The sequence below is a fragment of the Trichosurus vulpecula genome, chromosome 3, assembly GCF_011100635.1.
Source record: "Trichosurus vulpecula isolate mTriVul1 chromosome 3, mTriVul1.pri, whole genome shotgun sequence".
NCBI lineage: Eukaryota > Metazoa > Chordata > Mammalia > Diprotodontia > Phalangeridae > Trichosurus > Trichosurus vulpecula.
In genome coordinates, this window is record NC_050575.1 from 163,503,458 (window position 1) to 163,521,634 (window position 18,177).

At 44.2% G+C, this 18,177-nt stretch overlaps 1 protein-coding gene across 4 annotated transcripts in view; it reads left to right on the plus strand.

Moving 5' to 3' along the window:
• The window catches only part of USP20 (ubiquitin specific peptidase 20), a 60,889-nt gene extending 43,333 nt beyond the window's left edge, over window positions 1-17,556 (plus strand). For all 4 annotated transcript variants that reach the window (XM_036750421.1, XM_036750425.1, XM_036750422.1 and 1 more), the window contains 16 exons: window positions 6,434-6,866; window positions 7,229-7,366; window positions 8,076-8,188; window positions 8,798-8,970; window positions 9,193-9,287; window positions 9,735-9,768; window positions 10,011-10,056; window positions 10,917-11,097; window positions 11,310-11,436; window positions 11,751-11,920; window positions 12,025-12,106; window positions 12,975-13,083; window positions 13,427-13,529; window positions 14,202-14,273; window positions 15,486-15,661; window positions 15,925-17,556. In XM_036750421.1, coding sequence (XP_036606316.1) covers window positions 6,434-6,866; window positions 7,229-7,366; window positions 8,076-8,188; window positions 8,798-8,970; window positions 9,193-9,287; window positions 9,735-9,768; window positions 10,011-10,056; window positions 10,917-11,097; window positions 11,310-11,436; window positions 11,751-11,920; window positions 12,025-12,106; window positions 12,975-13,083; window positions 13,427-13,529; window positions 14,202-14,273; window positions 15,486-15,646 — 2,037 coding nt within the window. In that variant the 3' untranslated portion in view covers window positions 15,647-15,661; window positions 15,925-17,556. The remainder of the gene's footprint in view (window positions 1-6,433; window positions 6,867-7,228; window positions 7,367-8,075; window positions 8,189-8,797; window positions 8,971-9,192; window positions 9,288-9,734; window positions 9,769-10,010; window positions 10,057-10,916; window positions 11,098-11,309; window positions 11,437-11,750; window positions 11,921-12,024; window positions 12,107-12,974; window positions 13,084-13,426; window positions 13,530-14,201; window positions 14,274-15,485; window positions 15,662-15,924) is intronic.
• The last annotated feature ends 621 nt before the right edge of the window (window positions 17,557-18,177 follow it).

The following is an 18,177-nucleotide window of genomic DNA, read 5'->3' on the forward strand; positions in this document are numbered from 1 at the left end:
AAATGTAGAGCATGTAAAACAGGCCTTTGCAACATACCGCCCATGGGTTGCTTTGTCAGGCTGCATGTTGTGCAGGCCTGGTTTATCTGTTTTATTGGTTTTCTTTTTGAAAAATCCCAACTCCTAATTTTACTTATTAGTTCAGTGGTTTACTTACTTTGAATTTTATTAATCTCCTTTGATTATCAGGATTTCAGATACGGTGTTTAACTGAAAGTTTTTAATTTGTTCTTTTTCTTGTTTTTGTTTTTTTAGTTGTATGCCAATTCATTCATCTGCTCTTTTCCTATTTTATTGATCTAAGTGTATAATGATATTAATTTTCCTCTAAGTACTGCTTTGGCTGCATCTCATAAATTTTTGTATGTTGTCTCCTCATTCTCTTTAATGAAATTATTGTTTCTATGATTTGTTCTTTTACCCATTCATTCTTTCAGACTAGATTATTTTGTTTCCAATTAATTTTTAATCTATGTTTCCATATCTCTTTATTGAATGTAATTTTTATTGCATTGTGATCTGAAAAGGATGTATTTAATATTTTTACATTTGGTTGTGAGGTTTTTATGCCTTAACATATGGTTAGTTTTTTTTGTTAAGTGCCATGTATTGCTGAGAAAAAGATATATTTTATTCTGTCTTCTCTAGAGGCCTTTGCTATCTAACTCTTTTAACATTCTATTCATCTCCTTAACTTCTTTCTTGTTTTTTCTTTTGGTTAGATTTATCTAGTTCTGAGAGGGGAAAGTTGAGGTCCCCTTCTAGAATAATTTTAATCTCTATTTCCTCCTATAACTCATTTAACTTTTCCTTTACGAATTTGAATGCTATAACATTTGGTGCATATATATTAATATTACTTCATTGCCTACGGTACATTTTAGCAAAATGTAATTTCCCTGCTTATCTATTTTTGCTTTTACTTTATTTGAGATCATGATTGCTACCCATGCTTTTTTTACTTCATCTGAGGCATGATAGATTCTGCTCCATTGCTTTACCTTTACTCTGTGTGTGTGCCTCTTTCAGGTGTTTCTTGAAAACAACATATTGTAGGATTCTGGTTTTTAGTCTACTCTTCTGTCTGCTTCCATTTTATGAGTGAGTTCATCACATTCACAGTTCTGATTACTGTGTATTTTCCTCTGTCCTGCTTTCCCCCTGTTTATCCTTTTCTCTCTCTCCTTTCACCCTGTCCATCAAAAGTATTTTGCTTCTGACCACTGCCTCCCCAGATCTGCCTCCCTTCTATCAGCCCCTGTCCCCTTCTCTTATCCCTCTCACTTCCTACTTTTCTCTAGGGTAAGATAGATTTTTGCACCCAACTGAGTGTGGATGTTTTTCCTTCTTTGAGCCAGTTCTGACAAGAGTAAGGTTCAGGTATTGCTCAACACCCCCATTTTCCCCTCCACTATAAAAGCTCTTCTGTACCTCTTTTATTTGAGATTATTTACCCCATTCTACCTTTTCTTTCCCCATTCTCCCGATGCATCCCTCTTTCTCCCACCCCAATTTAATTTTATTTTTTTTATCATCCCATCGGAGTCAATTTTACCTGTGCCCTCTATGTATACCTCTAACTGCCCTAATAATTATAATTTCTCTTTCCCATTTACCTTTTTATGTTTTTCTTGAATCTTGTATTTGAAAGTCAGATTTTCTATTCAGCTCTAGCTGGTATTTTCATCAGGGGTGATTAAAAGTCTTCTATTTCTTTAAATATCTATTTCTTCTGCAGGTTTATACTCATTTTTGCTGGGTAGGTGATTCTTGGTTGTAATCCTAGATCCTTGCCTTCCAGATTATCATATGCCAATCCCTCCACTCCTTTAACATGGAAGCTGCTAAATCTTGTGTTATCTTGACTGTGGTTCCATGATATTTGAATGGTTTCCTTCTTGGCTACATGAAGTATTTTCTCTTTGACCTGGGAGCTCTGGAATTTGGCCATAATATTCCTGGAATCTTTCACTTGGGGATCTTTTTTAGGATGTGATCAGTGGATTCTTTCAGTTTCTATTTTACTTTCTTGTCCTAGGATATCAGGGAAGTTTTCCTTGATAATTTCTTGAAATATGACATCTCTGTCTTTCTTTGACAATGGTTTTGTGGTAGTCCAATGATTCTTAAATTATCTCTCCTAAATCTATTTTCCAGTCATTTGTTTTTCCAATGAAATACTTCACATTTTCTTCTATTCTTTCATTCTTTTCCTCTTATTGTTTCTTTATGTCTTATGGAGTTATTAGCTTCCACTTGTCCAATTCTAATTTTTAAGGAATTATTTTCTTCAGTGAGCTTTTGTATCACCTTTTCACTTGGGCCAGTTCTACTTTTTATGGAGTTCTTTTCTTCAGTGATTTTTTTTTTACATCTTTTTCCATTGGGTCATTTGGGGGTCTATAAGTTTTCAGTTCTTCCAAGTTGATATGACCTAAGGAGAAGTGTGGTCACTGTGCTCTGATCTGTGAGTTACCACAGGTACTCTTTTCTGCCATGAAAATGTGACCACAGTCACTACTCCCTTGCAGCTCCACATTCTAGTGTTCTAGTGCTCCTCTTCACCTTGGGACTGTGACCCAGAACCACACATGGGCAGTGCAACAGAATCATGCACTCAGTCCCAGCAAAGGGTTCCCTGTAAATCCTCTTATGACTAGTTGTCCAACCCCCTTATTTTCTGTGGGCTGAGAACTCCAGAAGCCTCCACTGCCAATTCAGTCATCCCCAAGGCCTGCTGCTGGGGCATGGCCAGTGCTAGACTGCACTCCACTCTCAATTCAGTGAGACAGGCCTTTTTGCTGATCACTTTCTAAATTGTCTTGGGCTGGATAATTGGTTGCTTTCACCCCATTCTTTTGTTGGTTCTGCCATTTTGAGGCCTTATTTTAAAGTGGTTTAGAGGGGAATTTGGGAGAGCTTAGGCAAGTCCCTCTCAGTCATCTTGGCTGCCGGTCTGATTTTTAAATTGTAGTTTTCTTAAATATTTTTTGTGCCTCTTTTAAAGTCAAACTGTTAATTCTCTTTTCATAATTTTCTTGAATAGTTCTCATTTCTTTTCCCGATTTTCCTCTATTTGATTTTTAAAATTTTTTTCCTCTTTTTTATCTCTTTCTAGAATTCTTGTTGGGCTTCTGTCCAAATTTCATTTTTCTTTGGGGGGCTCTGTTTGTAGATGACTTTAAGTCATTATCTTCAGAGTTTGTGTCTTGAGTTTCCCTGTCACCATAGAAGCTTTTTAATAGTCAGATTCCTTTTTATTTGTTTGCTCATTTTTCCAGCCTGTTTCTTTATTTGGTGTTAAAGTTGAGCTCTGTGCATTTCTGGAACAGGTGACTGGTCTGAGCTTCAGTCATTTATGTTCTGCTGCTTTCACTACTAGGTCTAAGGCCTGCTTTTAAGGTGGTATGATCTGAGGAGAGGTCTGATCACCGTTCTTCTGGTCTATGCACTGGTCCTTACCTAGCTAGAGCCCCTTTGGTTGTTATTCACCTCTTTATGTCTGACTCTGCACAACCTCATTTGGGGTTTTTTTGGCAAAGTTACTGGAGTGGTTTGTTATTTCCTTTTCCAGCCCATTTTACAGATGAGGAAACTGAGGCAAATAGGGTTAAGTGACTTGCCCAGGATCACACAGCTAGTATGTGTCTGAGGCCGGATTTGAAGTCTTGAAAAAGGAGTCTTCCTGATTCCAAGCCAAGTGCTCTAGCCACCTACCTGCCCACTACTCCCTTGCAATCATGAATGCAGCCTCTCCTCTCCACCTTAGAATTGTAACCCAGAACTGGGTAATGGTCAATGGAGCTTCCAAATGGTACTTGATCCTGCACTCATTGTTAGCACAGGGTCCCCAGGAATCTCTTCCTGACCTAGTGTTCAGTCCCCTTACTGTCCCTGTGTGTTGGGCTCCTGGTGTCACTGCTATTGCTGCCTTCTCCAAGACCCACAATCACGGTGCTACACTCTCAGCCTGCCCCATCCCAGTATCCAAAGACCTCTCTCTCTTCCTTAGGTCTTCCTAAATTACCCTGGGCTGGAAAAATGACTCAGTGTGATTTTATTGTTGACTTTTCCTCCCAGAATTTGGTTTGGTGTTTTCTGTGGTTGTTTTGTAGGAGAGGTTTTGGGGGAAGTTTGGCATTTTTAACTCTTCACTCTGCCATTTTGACTCTGCTCTCCCTCTAGAAGGTTGTTTGGAACTGAGTCTTAAAGGAAGCCCAGGAGTCTAGGATGCAGAAGTGAGGAGGGAGAGCATTCCAGGGGTGAAGGACAAGCCAATACAAAGGCCCCTAGACAGGACATGGGTTGTCATGTGTGCGGAACAGTAGGTTAGTCAATAAGGCTGTACCATAGAGTATGTAGAGGGAAGAGATGTTTAAGAGAACTGGAAAAATAGGAAGGAGTCAGTTTGCGGAAAGTTTTAAATATGAAAGAGAGGAGATGAGAGAATCAAAGAGGATAGGGTTATCAGTAGTGTCAAAGGTCTAAGAGTCATCAAGGATTGAAGATTGAGAAAAGGACATTAGATTTGGCAATTAAGAGCTCACTGGGGACTTTGGAGAGAGCAAACAGTTCCAGTTGCATGATGAGTTCAGAAGCCAGAATGTATGCAGTTGGGAAGAAAGGAAATGGAGGCACCTTTTGGAGAGTTCTCAGTTTTATTCACAGAATTCAGTTGGGTGGGGGAGAAGGAACTACAGGGGATTTGAGGAGGGATGGAAAAGTTTCAGGAAAATTGCTGTGGTCCAGTGAGATAATGAGTCAGTGAGAAAGGTGTAAAGTGAATGCCTTGCCTATAGTGATCACAGGCCCAGGTTTGGGCCCTCAATGTCAGTTCATAGTGGATCCAGTTTGCACAGTTTCATGCATTTCTCCAGTTTTGTTTGGCAGAAAAATAGAAGCGAAGGTGTGGGTGTGGGTGTGGGAGTGATCCAGGCCTGAGGCTCAGCAGGGCAAGATCCTTGATAGGATAAGGGGCCAGAGACTTGAGAGAAGAGGACAGTGTGGAACTGAAACTGGTTTGCTAAGGTGTCAAGATGGGGAAGGGAGGGGAGTGGAGCTAGTGTGGAGGTGATAGTGTTGGAAAGAACTAAAGAGTTAAGGCCACATTCAGCAAAGGAAACTAGGAAGAAGCAGTCAGACAAGAGTCATGAAATTCTGAGAGGAGAAAGATCCTGAGAGGAGAAGGTGGTCAGCAGTCTCAGATGCTTTGTGGAGGCAAAGAATGATTAGTTTGAAAAAAGAAGACCATGAGATTTGGTAATGTAGAGGTCCTTGGTAACTTGGGAGAGAGTGCTTTGAGTTGTGATGAGGTTAGAAGCCAGATGACGAATGGTTGAGAAGTGAGTGGGGGGATATGACAGTGATGAGCTGCTTGACTCCAGCACCAGGGGTACAATGGCAGCCAAAGCATCAAAATGTTCTCCAAACTGTAAGTGACCTGATATTTCATTTGGTTCAAATCCCTGACCTTTGCCTGCTTCATGGCCTGCAATTTTCACTGCTAGAATGGAGAAAAGAGCCCTCGGTATGATCCTTACCTGCTTGCTAGTAATGCTTCTCTTAGTTTGTGTCTATGAGTCTGGGAAATCTTTGAGCTTGGCTGCTGCTTTTGGGCTCCCCATAGGCTTGAGCACTGCCCTGTCTAACACCTCTCTCCTCTTCAGCCTCCATCAACCAGTCAGTGAAGTGAGGAGCTTTCTCTGTCCCCCACTGAGGCCACAGGAAAGGGACAGAGTTCTTCATGCCCCAAAGAGAAACTAGGCCTGGTAGAACTGTACCTGCTTATGCTCATTAAGGCCTATCTCCCTCCTTTAGGAAGTGCTTTGCTCTTCCCCTCCCCTTCTGGATATTTGATTTTAGTTTCAAAGGAAACGTAGAAAAGGTCTCTGCTAAACATATATGTACTTATTAAATACTTGGATGAATTTAATTACTATATTAAACATTTCAGGACTCTGGTAAAAAAAATTTTTTTTTTCTCCAGGGTCTTGATTTGTGGGGCAGAGACAAGTTCTAGGCCACTCTGGGTCTTTAAATCACCTTTCCATGTAGCATGATGGATTACACACCTCCTTCTATTCTTAACGTTAGTTAAGTGAGTTAAAAATAATCCTCTTCATAACAGTAGGTTTCCTCAAAGAAAATAATGCAGACCCGGTTTTCCTCCATATAGTTGCTGTTTCACTTAGGAGTTTTGAAGGATTAAGGATTCTGGTCTTCAGTTTGTTCTCTGAGCTGCTGTTTACAACTTATGTCTTTGGGTTGCCAAGTTGGCACTAGCTGTTATATGTCCTTCTTGGCAGAGTCAGGAACTCTAAAGAAGCAGAGTGGCTTTTAACATTAATTGTCCACATGAGCCCCACTGAACCTAGCATCATCTCTTGGTATCCCAGGGAAACCTAGTGGGTTCACTGTTGTTCTTGGTTGGCAGGATACCCAAGAGTTCCTACGATGTTTGATGGACCAGCTACATGAAGAACTCAAGGAGCCAGTGGCAGCTGACATGAGGGACTCTGACTCCAGTGACTCAGAAGAGAAGCGGGAGGGTGACCGGAGCCCTTCAGAGGATGAATTCCTCTCCTGTGACTCCAGCAGTGATAGGGGTGAGGGGGATGGGCAAGGCAGGGGGGTGGGAATGGGCAACACCCTGGCAGAGACTGAGTTGCTGATCCAGGATGAAGCGGGCAGGGGGATTTCAGAGAAGGAGAGGATGAAGGACAGAAAATTCTCCTGGGGCCACCAGCGAACTAGCTCTGAGCAAGTCGATGAGGATGCAGACGTTGATACCACCATCACCGCCATCGATGATCGCCCCACCGAAGCCCTCCCCTCACCACGCTCTACCAGCCCGTGTAGGACGCCAGGTACAGATACATGGCCCAGAGCTCCTCTGTTTCTGACAGGGATGGTCAGAGGGAAGAGAAACCTCAGTTGGAAAGCTGCAACACCATGTGTTTGTGGCAGCCACCATCCCAGAGCGGTACTGCTTTTTCCACTGTGGTGGTGGGCAAGGCAACCTGTGATGTAGAGTGGAGAGCAGCTGATGTGGCCGTACTTAATTTGGGGAAATAATTGGAGCTGTGGTTTGTTCCGCTTATGGCACAAGAGTATGTTCTTCCCCCTCAGGCACGCTATCAACTGATGGACCTGTAGGCATCCAGTCCGGCCTCTGAAATAGCTTCGGGGAGCCCTTTGTCTCCACAGCTTGGCCTCTTTCTCTTCCTAGAGCCAGATAACGACGCCTCCATGCGCTGCTCCTCCCGCCCTTGCAGCCCCGTCCACCACGAGGCACACTCCAAGCTGTCGAGCAGCCCGCCACGCTCTAGCCCTGTGAGAGTGGGACCATCCTATGTACTCAAGAAAGGTACTGGTGGCAGGAGGAAATGAAAAGCAGAGGGGCTGTGTGTAATATCATCGCCTGTAGTGTGATTACTAGAGATAGTAGCACTCACGTTATTGGTATCATCTCTGATAGAGGTCAAGGAAAAAATATTAAATTTGTACAGATTCATTATATAAACAACTCCTCGAGATTAGGAGAATAATCCGAATGTTCGTCGACTGTCTGCAGTGTCAGCAGGACTCTTAGTCACTCCTGTTTGCCAATAGGCAGAGCTCACACCTGGAGACTCATTAATTCCTCTGTCCTGTTTTCCACCTCTCTTCCTTTTGTGTTGCCCTCCTGAGGCTTCTCTTGGCTCTTTGTAGTCCTCAGGGTACTGAGTCCCAAGCTAGACACTATTCCATGTTGACTTGAATTTGGGGAACACCATTCTTTTCAAGCACTGAGTGCTTCTTGAGCATTGTTTTATTGCTCTGTGAAGCAGGAGGATCAGATTTCTCCCCATTTTGCATCTGGCAAGTGGACATCCAGGAAAGTTAAGCAGAATTGACTCGTCCAGGTCCCATGTCAGGCCTTTGGTGGGAACCAAGACTTGAATCCAGATGTCCTGATTCCCAGGCCTGGATTTGTTCAGCTATGCCGTGCCTATGTAAATGACTCTTGGACAGGGGCTGTCTGTGCAGATCTGTTGGGGCAGGTGACACATACGTGGTGGGTTGTTCTTCTCCAGCCCAGGTGCTGGCTGCTGGAAAGAAGAAGAAAGAGCTTCGGTACCGTAGTGTCATCTCAGACATCTTTGATGGTTCCATCCTCAGCCTGGTGCAGTGCCTCACCTGTGACAGAGTACGTCAATCACAAGCATTTTTTACTATGAAACTGCTGCCAATGATAAAGTAACAAGATAGCTAGGCTTGTTCCTAGGACAACTCACCTTGAGACATAATCATTTTATTTTAAGTTGTTTTCGATGAATGATACTGTCTCAGATACTTTTTCCTCTTATCTGAAGTTGACTAATTTTCTCATACTTAGATTCAACTTCCCCAAAACAGGTTTTAAGTTACAAAGGAATAGCAGGTAGGAAAAATGGAGCTAGAACCCATATCTCTAGAAGCAGAAGGTCACCAGACATGGATCCAGTTGACTCATCCAAAGGGTTTTTGTGTTTTGAATAAAACCTGGTGATATTTGGCCCAAAGAACTCTGACTAAAGACCCTCTCACTCCAGCTCCTAAGGCTGCTAGAAATCATACTGCTCCAACTTTAGATGACCGGGGTCTAATTGTAAAAGTCTTTCTTGATTCAGGCAGGAATAGGAGTGATTTCAGAACGGAAATTTCCCCATTGTGCTTGGTTTGTACTTTCCTGCTATTATCACAACAGTCACTACTCAGGCCAGGAGATGGGGCCAGCTAGCACCAGAAACAAAATTCATTTCCTTTGCCCCGGCAGGTATCCACCACCGTAGAGACATTTCAAGACCTGTCACTGCCCATCCCCGGGAAGGAGGACCTGGCCAAGCTGCACTCGGCCATCTACCAGAATGTGCCAGCCAAGCCAGGGGCGTGTGGGGATAGCTACACGTCCCAGGGCTGGATTGCCTTCATCATGGAGTATATTCGACGGTACCTTCTTTAGTTCACACCTTGAAGCAAATTAGGGAGTTCTTGGTATCCCTTCTTCCCTCTTCCTGCATTGTCTTGATTGTAAAGATAACTATTGGGTTTCAGATCCTTAACCTAACCACAAAGACCTCCTTCTCATCCCTTCTGCCACATACACACACTGCCACCAGTTCAGAAATGGTGCTGATAAGTAAGAGGTCACATATCTTTTACCTTTCTTAGGTTAGTGGTATCTTGCATCCCCAGCTGGTTTTGGGGTCCTGTTGTCACCCTGGAAGACTGTCTTGCTGCTTTTTTTGCTGCTGATGAGTTGAAGGGTGAGTTGAAGTGTATCTTTGAAGTGAGGGAATCCACTTCACCTGTAGAGTCAGCCAGTGTTCTTCAGAAAGGCTGCTTGGCCCCTCTGTCCAGTGAGTGTTGCTTTGCAGGTAAAAACTGAGAAAAGCCTGTGGAGTTCTTGCTTTGGTAGTTTCTAGAACTGTCAGAGCAACATATTGTCACTGATGCTTTGACAAAAGAATAGCAGTACATAGGCTGGTGGTCTTTTCTCCTTACCCCAGCATATGAGGGGTATACATATGGCAGCATTCTTTGTCCAGCCTGAATTTGCCATGGAGGTGGGTTAAGTAAATAACAATCCTCTGGTTCCTGCAGTCTCACTGCTGACAAGGGCTTCATTCATCAGATGAAACAAGGATTTTTAAGATTCAGCTCTTTGACTTTGGTTTTCTATTTCCTCAGTTCCTTTATTTTTCTCTCCCCAGGGGACAATATGTATAGCTGTGAACGATGTAAAAAGTAAGTGTGTGTTTCCTTTGAGACTTCTCCCTCACCTCCTTCCTTGCCCTTCCTTATCTGTTTCCATTGGCTCCTTTCTCTTGCTATCTAAACTGATCTGAGTAACCAGTTATTGATAACCCAGGAGAGGCCTGAAGGCAAAGGAAGAGTGTAGCTAGGCCTTGCTCATGCAGCACCACACACCTTTTGCCTTCAGTGCTTCTTCCCTCACTTGGAGCCTTGATGGTTTGTGTCTTTCTTAGATTACGAAATGGAGTGAAATATTGTAAAGTTCTTCAGTTACCTGAGGTGAGTAGAGGAGGAGCCCCGCTCTTCCCTTGGCTCTCCCCTTTTATGATTTGTTTCCCACAAGCCAGCAAGGGTAGAAATGAGAAAAGGAGACCCGTTGAAAGAGAGAAACCATTTCTCTAACTGGCAGAAAAGAAGTGGGCTTTCTTTTGGTTTGGCCCGAAGTCCCTGAAAGCAACATCTGTGTCTTGAGGGAGGAAAAAACCTCTTTGCAAATAACACAAGCTGTTTACTCTGTGTTCATGTTATCAGTTTGCTTTGCTTCTGGTTCATGATTCTGCTGAAAGCAAATTAAAAGGAGTTATAAAACCCAAAGTTTGGGTAAACAAATCTGCTTCTAAAAGTACTTTGGATTGGGCAGTGTATTTTCTCAGTAGCAGTGAAGTAACTAGTAGGATATTGCAGCACAGCCTTCAGATTTGCCAGTTTAGCAATAGACACTCCTTAACATGGCTACAACCCTATAATGGCATCTCATTAATTTTCTTTAAAAAAGTGACCAGGTGGAGTTCACATAGAGATGATTCATCTTGATTTTATCAAGTATCTGTTTCTGTGGGAAGTTTGGAATAGGGGGTCTTTTATCATTACTACTCTCCTGGAAACAAAAAACTCAAACTGCCTTGGTTCCTAAGCCATATAATTCAGTAGGTCCTAGATTTTTTGTGAATACTTCTGTTTTGTATTTTAAGACCTCGGTCTGAATGATCATAGAGATTATAAGGAATCCTGACTGAAGCATTGTTGAGGGACTGACAGAAGCCTGCAAAGACCTTCTGTTACACTGTAAGAGTTCACATAGCCTCACATCTGGCTGAGTTCTTGAAATATCATTGTTGAGGTTTTTTCTCCCGTTTTAGATTCTGTGCATTCATTTGAAGCGTTTTCGGCATGAAGTGATGTATTCATTCAAAATCAATAGCCACGTCTCCTTCCCCTTGGAAGGTCTTGATCTACAGCCCTTCCTTGCCAAGGAGTGTGTCTCCCAGATCACCACCTATGACCTCTTATCTGTCATCTGCCATCACGGTACAGCAGGCAGTAAGTCAGCCCATGTTCCAGTGTTCAGGCCAAAGGGACCAGCTTCTTACACCACTTCTCATCACTGGTTATCTCATACCATCTTAGAATAATGGGCCCATTTCTAAACAGCCAGACCAGCCTGCTTTTGAACTTGCCTTCCTGCTACTGTTTTCTAGATCTTTTCCATTACAACCTGTGTGTGTCTCCATGACCCTCCTCTTTTACTGTAGGTGGCCACTACATCGCCTACTGTCAGAATGTTATAAATGGCCAGTGGTATGAGTTTGATGATCAGTATGTCACAGAGGTCCATGAGACAGTGGTCCAGAATGCAGAGGCATATGTCCTTTTTTATAGGTAAGATGTTTATAGGGTGACATCCTGGGGAATGGAGTTGAAAACCACCTATTCTTCTTGACTCCGGAGGGAATTGTGTGAATAGTCTGGAGTCCTGCTGCTTCATCCGTGGCTGTTGTCTCTGCAACAGTGGAAGAGGGTGGCTTCTGTCCTCTGGTGCTCCCATGACTTCTAGCAGTACTGACTCCCTGGTGGATGGAGACAGAATCTCTTAAGAGCATTAGATGGTCCCTGTCTCCCTCAGCTTGGTGTACATCCTTGTGGCAGTGGCCTCACCACTCCAATCTAGTTTTATTTTTGCTTTTCCTTGTCAGAAAGAGCAGTGAGGAGGCAGTGCGGGAACGTCAGCACGTGGTATCTCTGGCCACCATGAAGGAGCCCAGCTTGCTCCAGTTCTATATTTCCCGCGAGTGGCTCAATAAATTTAACACATTTGCTGAACCAGGGCCCATTACAAACCACACGTTCCTCTGTTCTCATGGAGGTAGGGCATCATATCAGGAGTTGTTTCAGTGACAAACTCAAATCTTGGGAACAACTTTAAATGAGGGTTCTGGGCCTTTCACTTTCTCTCCTTGTTTTCGGTAGGAATCCCACCCAATAAATACCATTACATTGATGATCTTGTGGTGATCCTACCCCAGAATGTGTGGGAATATCTCTACAACAGGTAAGTCTCCTTGACCACAGCAGGGTCTCTCTGTGATTCTGTAGGAAGTGGCTGATAACCATTTCCTGACCTTTTTGTAATCCATGCTGTGCCTACACCACTGAACTTGTTGGGATATATGAATTAGAGAAGGAGAAAGACGAGAATGGATGAGAGTTGGGATTGTTTCATTCTTTGTATTTGCATCTCCAACTCCTGGTACATAGTAGGTGCTTAGTAAATGCTTCTTGCTTTGGAGTAATTCCCAACAGCTACAAGCTTTACAAGAATAAATGCAGAAATAAACATACATACATACTAGCCATTGCTCCAGCATGGTGGTTATCCTTCTCTGTTCTCTAATCAGAAACTGCTAAAGGGAAATGAATCCCAGAACCTCCTAACATGCTTTGTAATGCAGCAGTATGCCCTATGTTGTACCATTTGGGGAATGGTAGCCTAGGAGATCAATCTCCTCTAATCTACTCAACTGCAGAGATTTTCTCTATTTGGTTGCGGGACAAGAACACTTGGTTCATAGGATACTCTGTCTAGTTTCCAGAAGCTCAAGCATTTCCAGAACAGGGTGGTTAGAATACTTAGGAACTTTGTAATTAGGGAAAGTCCCAAGAAGCCCACCCTTCTCTTTTCAAAAAGCTGTGGTCGATACTTTTGAACATCATGGTTGATTAGACCTGCACTCTGAAGCAGGAGGAGCTCGATGGAGCTCTGAGACCTGCTGTGCTGTTTATTCTGGGAGTATCTAGAGCACCTTTTTCAGCTGAAGATTTATTGCTGCTGCTTATTTATGCTTATGTATGCTGCTTATGTATGAAGCCTTAGTCCCATTGACTGCCCTTTATTTTGTATTTGTTGGTCTTCTGTCTAGGTTTGGTGGTGGCCCTGCTGTGAATCATCTCTATGTATGCTCAGTCTGTCAGGTAGAGATAGAAGCCCTGGCCAAGAGAAGGCGGATTGAGGTCGACACCTTCATTAAGGTGTTTAGGGGGCTGGGGGGTTGTTCCCTTTCAAGTTCTAGAGCTCCTTGTTCTCAGCAGGCAGCTTCCTCGTCACTGCTTTCTACTTAGAAATATTTGTCTGGTTGTTAAAAAAAAAAAACAAACCGTTGACCCAGTTAAGGTTTTAGAGACTGTATTGGGGGAGGGAAGGGAGGCGATTAAAGGCTCCAGTTCCCTAACATGTATAATGCACTGTTTGATGCATGGGCTGTAGGTGTGTGATTGGGGTGGTTGAGGGTTTTCAGGAAACAGTGAGATTCATTGTTGTGAAAAGGCCAACACCTTGGAATTAAAAGGCTAATTGCCTGTGTCCTCTTGATAGCTGAACAAAGCATTTCAAGCAGAGGAATCCCCCAGTGTCATCTATTGCATTAGTATGCAGTGGTTCCGGGAATGGGAGGCCTTTGTTAAGGGCAAAGACAATGGTGAGTATCATATGAACCCTGGATCTCAGTCCCTCAGGAAGAATTCTTTGGGGTGGGGGCTTAGGGATAGATACAGCATAGGCCTTTTTGGATGATGGGATCCCTGCTTGATTGATGCTGGTTATCAGCAAGGGGCTCAGGGTCTTTGACAGATTTTGAGATCTCGTGTTTGAGAGTCCTTTAACAACTGCATGTGGGAACTTTGGAGCAGTGCTTCTGTCAGCTTCTGACCATGAGACGGTGCTCTAACCCCTGGGTTTGCTGTGGGTTTTTCCCGCTGTGCTCAGTCGCTTCTTGCAATATTTGCTCTCTCCCTTTGTGTTGGGGTGGGGGCGGCGCAGACAGGGAGCAGGATATCACTCTTGGCATAAATGCCAATGATGATGTTAAAGCATGTGCATGAAGCTCTGGCCTCTGATTTTGTTCCTTCTGACAGCTTACTTTATCTTGTCAGGCAGATCCAGGGAGGCAGTTTTTTGATCTGTTGTATGGAAACCGTTTCCTTCCTTTGATAATTTTAATTTTAATTGAATTTCGAGAAGCTGGCTTACCTATCCAGTGAGCACTTAGAGGTTCCAGAGGTCCTTCTGTTACTTTGTGGAATTAGAGGGATCTGGGTAGAAGCAAAGAAGCCCCAGTGGCTTTTTAGAACTAGTGTCATTTCTGTTCCAGACCCTCCTGGACCCATTGACAACAGCAAGATAGCACTGATCAAAGGAGGCGGCCACGTCCAGCTGAAGCAGGGTATGTGTCAGCATCCCCTCTCCCAGGGCCTCTCTGAGGCTAATTTTGTCTCTTACTGTCATAGCTGCTGTGGTTGGGGCTGTTGAACATTACATCCCCTTGGGGCCTAAAAAATATTTCTGATAAATGTTTCCTGTGTGTGGTGACTCCTTCCTTCTTCCCTTCAGTACCATACATATCTCTTCCTTTTGATTTAGAGAAGAGTGGGAAAACCCCGATTTTTATGAGGGATATGTTCTCTCTGCTCAGGCTCTCAGCTCTGGGAATTCTCTTGGCCCCATGCCCAGAAACACTCTCCTTCCTCTCCTCCACCTCCTGGCCTCCCTGATGTGCCAGCTAAAATCCCACCTTCTCCAGCAAGCGTTTTCCAACTCCCAGCAGGGTCTTCCTTCTGCTGACTCTGCATGTGGCTTATTTGTACATAGCTGTTTATTTGTAGTCTCCTCCATTAGACTGTGAGCTCTTTGAGAGGAATCATCTTTTTGCAGTGTGTATTCCTGATGGGTATAGATTCTTAGCCACCTATTTCTGACTAAGAATTAGAAATCCGTTTCCTGCAGGCCTGTTCTTCTTTCCTATTGAGAGGCAACCTGGCTTAGGGAATCGAGTGGGAAGTGGGAAGAGCTGTGCTTGACTTCCCTTCTGATACTTAGTAGATTTGTGGTTTGGGGCAATGGACTTTGCCTCAGTTTCCCTATCTAGAAAGTGGGAATAATAGTTATTTTAGCACCCACCTCACAGGATGCATGTACTTGGTAAGGCTCGTGTGTGAACGTACTTAAAACATTGCAGAAGTGTCAGAGACTATGGTAATTCTTTAGGGTCTAAGAGAAGATGGGCTGGCCCATCCTTTACCTGTTCATTGTATTTGCCTTACTTCCCCAGAAGCAACCAATGAGCACCCAAATGGTAGCCTGATAGGCATCGCAGGGGGAAGGGGTTCCACGGCAGGGATGGGCCTGTTGTATCTCAGGCACTTGCTAGCTCTACTGTTGTTATATCTGTCAAATTTGTGGGAGCAGCTAAGGCCCCCTGCCCTTTATCTTAGGTGTTCCCCTTTTCTCAGCAGTTCTGCCTGTGTGATGACATGAACCAGTATCTTACATCTGGTGTTGCAACTTCCCTTCTTCTCACCCAGCAGGCATCTAAGATGGCTGTGTCTGAGGGTGAGAGGAACACACAAGCCCATAGTTTGCACACCTCACTTTGCAGGAGCTGACTATGGACAGATTTCAGAGGAGACCTGGACTTATCTGAATACCCTTTATGGAGGCGGTCCTGAGATTGCAGTCCGACAAAGCATTGCTCAGTTGCAGGAACCAGAGAACCTGCATGGGGAACAGAAGATTGAGGCAGAGACCCGGGCTGTGTGACCCTGGGTCCAACTTGTAAGTCACCGTGGGCTGAGCCCTGTCCCTGTGCTGCCCTTTGGTGGTATTCTTTTTTCTCAGAGGGGTTTACCACCAAGCTGCCTTTAGAAAATATCTCTGGCACCTGATCAGTATTTTTGTAGCTAAGATCCCAAGGAATCACAAATCTCTTTGTAGAGCAAAGAAAGAGACTTCATATAAGGAATAACACATTGCTCACTTAGCAAATACTGTCTTTTCGCCTTTGTGGTTCTGTAGGGTGATCGAAGTTTTTTTTGCAGGTTCCACAAGATTGTCTCTTGCCAGAGGACGGGGGTCTTTGCACCTGTGAAGAGGCCGAGTGCTTGGGAAATGCAAACGTATCAAGAGGCAAAAACGTTCTGGTTCACAGTGAGCAGTGCTGCAACTAGGAAATATATTAACTTGCAGGCTTGTTAAAGCTATCAAGACTTTGTAACATTCTTTTTGGTTTTTGTTCTGATGGCGCACAAATTAATCGTAGTTAATGTTCCTGAAACTTTCCCATAGGTTAGCTCTTCCAGCACCAATGACTGCTTGGGCGGTCTGTGAGCGGGTCTGGGCTCCACAGGCTCAGCCTTGCTGTCTGCTTGTCTGCTGTGTTCTCAGGGGATGAAGGTAGGAGAAGTGATTATTCAAAAGGATTTCTAATTGTGCATTAGGTCCAGTGTCCTTGGAAACTCTAGGTGTGCGCAGCAAGAGTAATGAGAAACCAAACCTAGCCCGGAGTCTCTTCGTATTACCTTTACCCTCTTGCTTTCCCCCCACCCATCAGATACCTTTAGCAGAATCTCAGTTTGGAGGGATTGGAAAGATTTCATGATTCAAAACCAGATGCCTCCCCCGCTTGCAGAAGAGAAATGCCAAGCCTAGTCTCAATATTTTCCCATCCAACAGGCATACATTGGAGACTCAAGGAACTGCTCTGTCCACCTGTTGGGGAGCTGGGGGATCCAAAACATTCTTTGGATACTAGCTACTGGAAGGTCCCTGTTTGGTCTTAATACACATGCTATAAAGTCAGATGAACAAGGGCCTCTGGTCTGAGGCGGGCTCAGAAACAGCCAGCCATCCCTGACCACGGTTCAGCAGGGAGTCATCTCAAATGCAGAGTACCGTGGGGGGAGGGCTTAGTGAGGCTTCGTGTCAGAGGGGAAAAAAATCTTTCCACTTGACTCACTTGCTGCTTAATGCAGGTTCCCTTAAATGGCAGGATGATAGAACATAGCCCTCCTTTCCTCCTTCTTGCTCCTAAATATTTATTAGCTGTGTAGCCTTGGCAGGGAAAAGGGGCCAGATCCACCCTGGTCTGGTTCTGAAACTTATCTGTGAACCTATGCTACCCATCCTCCTTCCCCCTCAAACTCAGCCCAACCCATTGTGAACTGCCCCAGCTTGTGTGACCAGACGCACTTTTCAGCTAACACCAAAGCCCAGGTAAGAAGGGGCGGGTGATTCACCCAGTAGAGATAAAAGCAAGATGGGGCAGAGGTGGGGGGGGGCGTGGCTTGGAGCATAAGGAGCAGTTGGTTGGCACCCAGTGGGGACCTTTTAGAAGTGAACATTAGCCAAAATCCTAGCAGCTGTGCTGCCCAGAAAACCGAAAACCTTTGCACAATGTGTCGGGGTTTCTTGTTACGTTGTTTCCCTGGATCCTGCTCTTTTCCCAGTGAGACAGCGACATGCATGTTGATCAAAGAATGAGCCACTGTTGGACCTTGTTCCATTCAATGCTCTTTTGTGAACTGCTGCAGCGAGCTCTGAGCCTCCTGCAGAGCCTCTAGGTCCGCATGTTCTCGTACTGTTCGTGTTGTATAGATTCTGCTGTACAGATTGTAATAACATTTCTGTGTTCAGGTTTGTGCTCAGTGTCATAATAAATACATGTGCATTCATCCCGTGGCGGGTGTGCTTTTTGTGTGTTCGTGGAGTTATATCTTTACCAGAGGGAAAATTAAAGCTCTGCCCTGAAAGGGCAAAATATGTCTTTCTCATGCTATAGGTATGGGGCTCTAACCATGACCATAACAAATGATTTACCAAAAAAAACCCACCATAAACATGGCTTTCTGAAAGTAGGGTACCATCAAGACAAAATGTCGTTGGTGCTACCTTGAAAAACTGAATTGTTGAGGCAGCTAGGTGCACAGTCAGTAGAGCACTGGCCCTGAAGGACCCGAGTTCAAAATAGCCTCAAACACTTGACACACTTACTAGCTGTGTGACCTTGGGCAAGTCACTTACCCCCGATTGCCCTGCCTTCCCCCCTCAAAAAAAAAACTGAATGGTATGTGAGACGGTTTACTTTGTTTACCCCGAATACTTTTTTTTCCCCACTCTCCTCAAAAAAAAAAAAAAAACCACCCTAGCTCCCTTCTCCCCCCAGACTCACAGAAGTAGAGCCAGATGTGATCCGATAACAAAGGAAGCGTTAAACACCTAAGTTTCCTGTTTGGCCGGAAGTCACGGCAGGCATCGGAAGCCATTTGTCACCATATTCAGAGTGACAAGAAAGA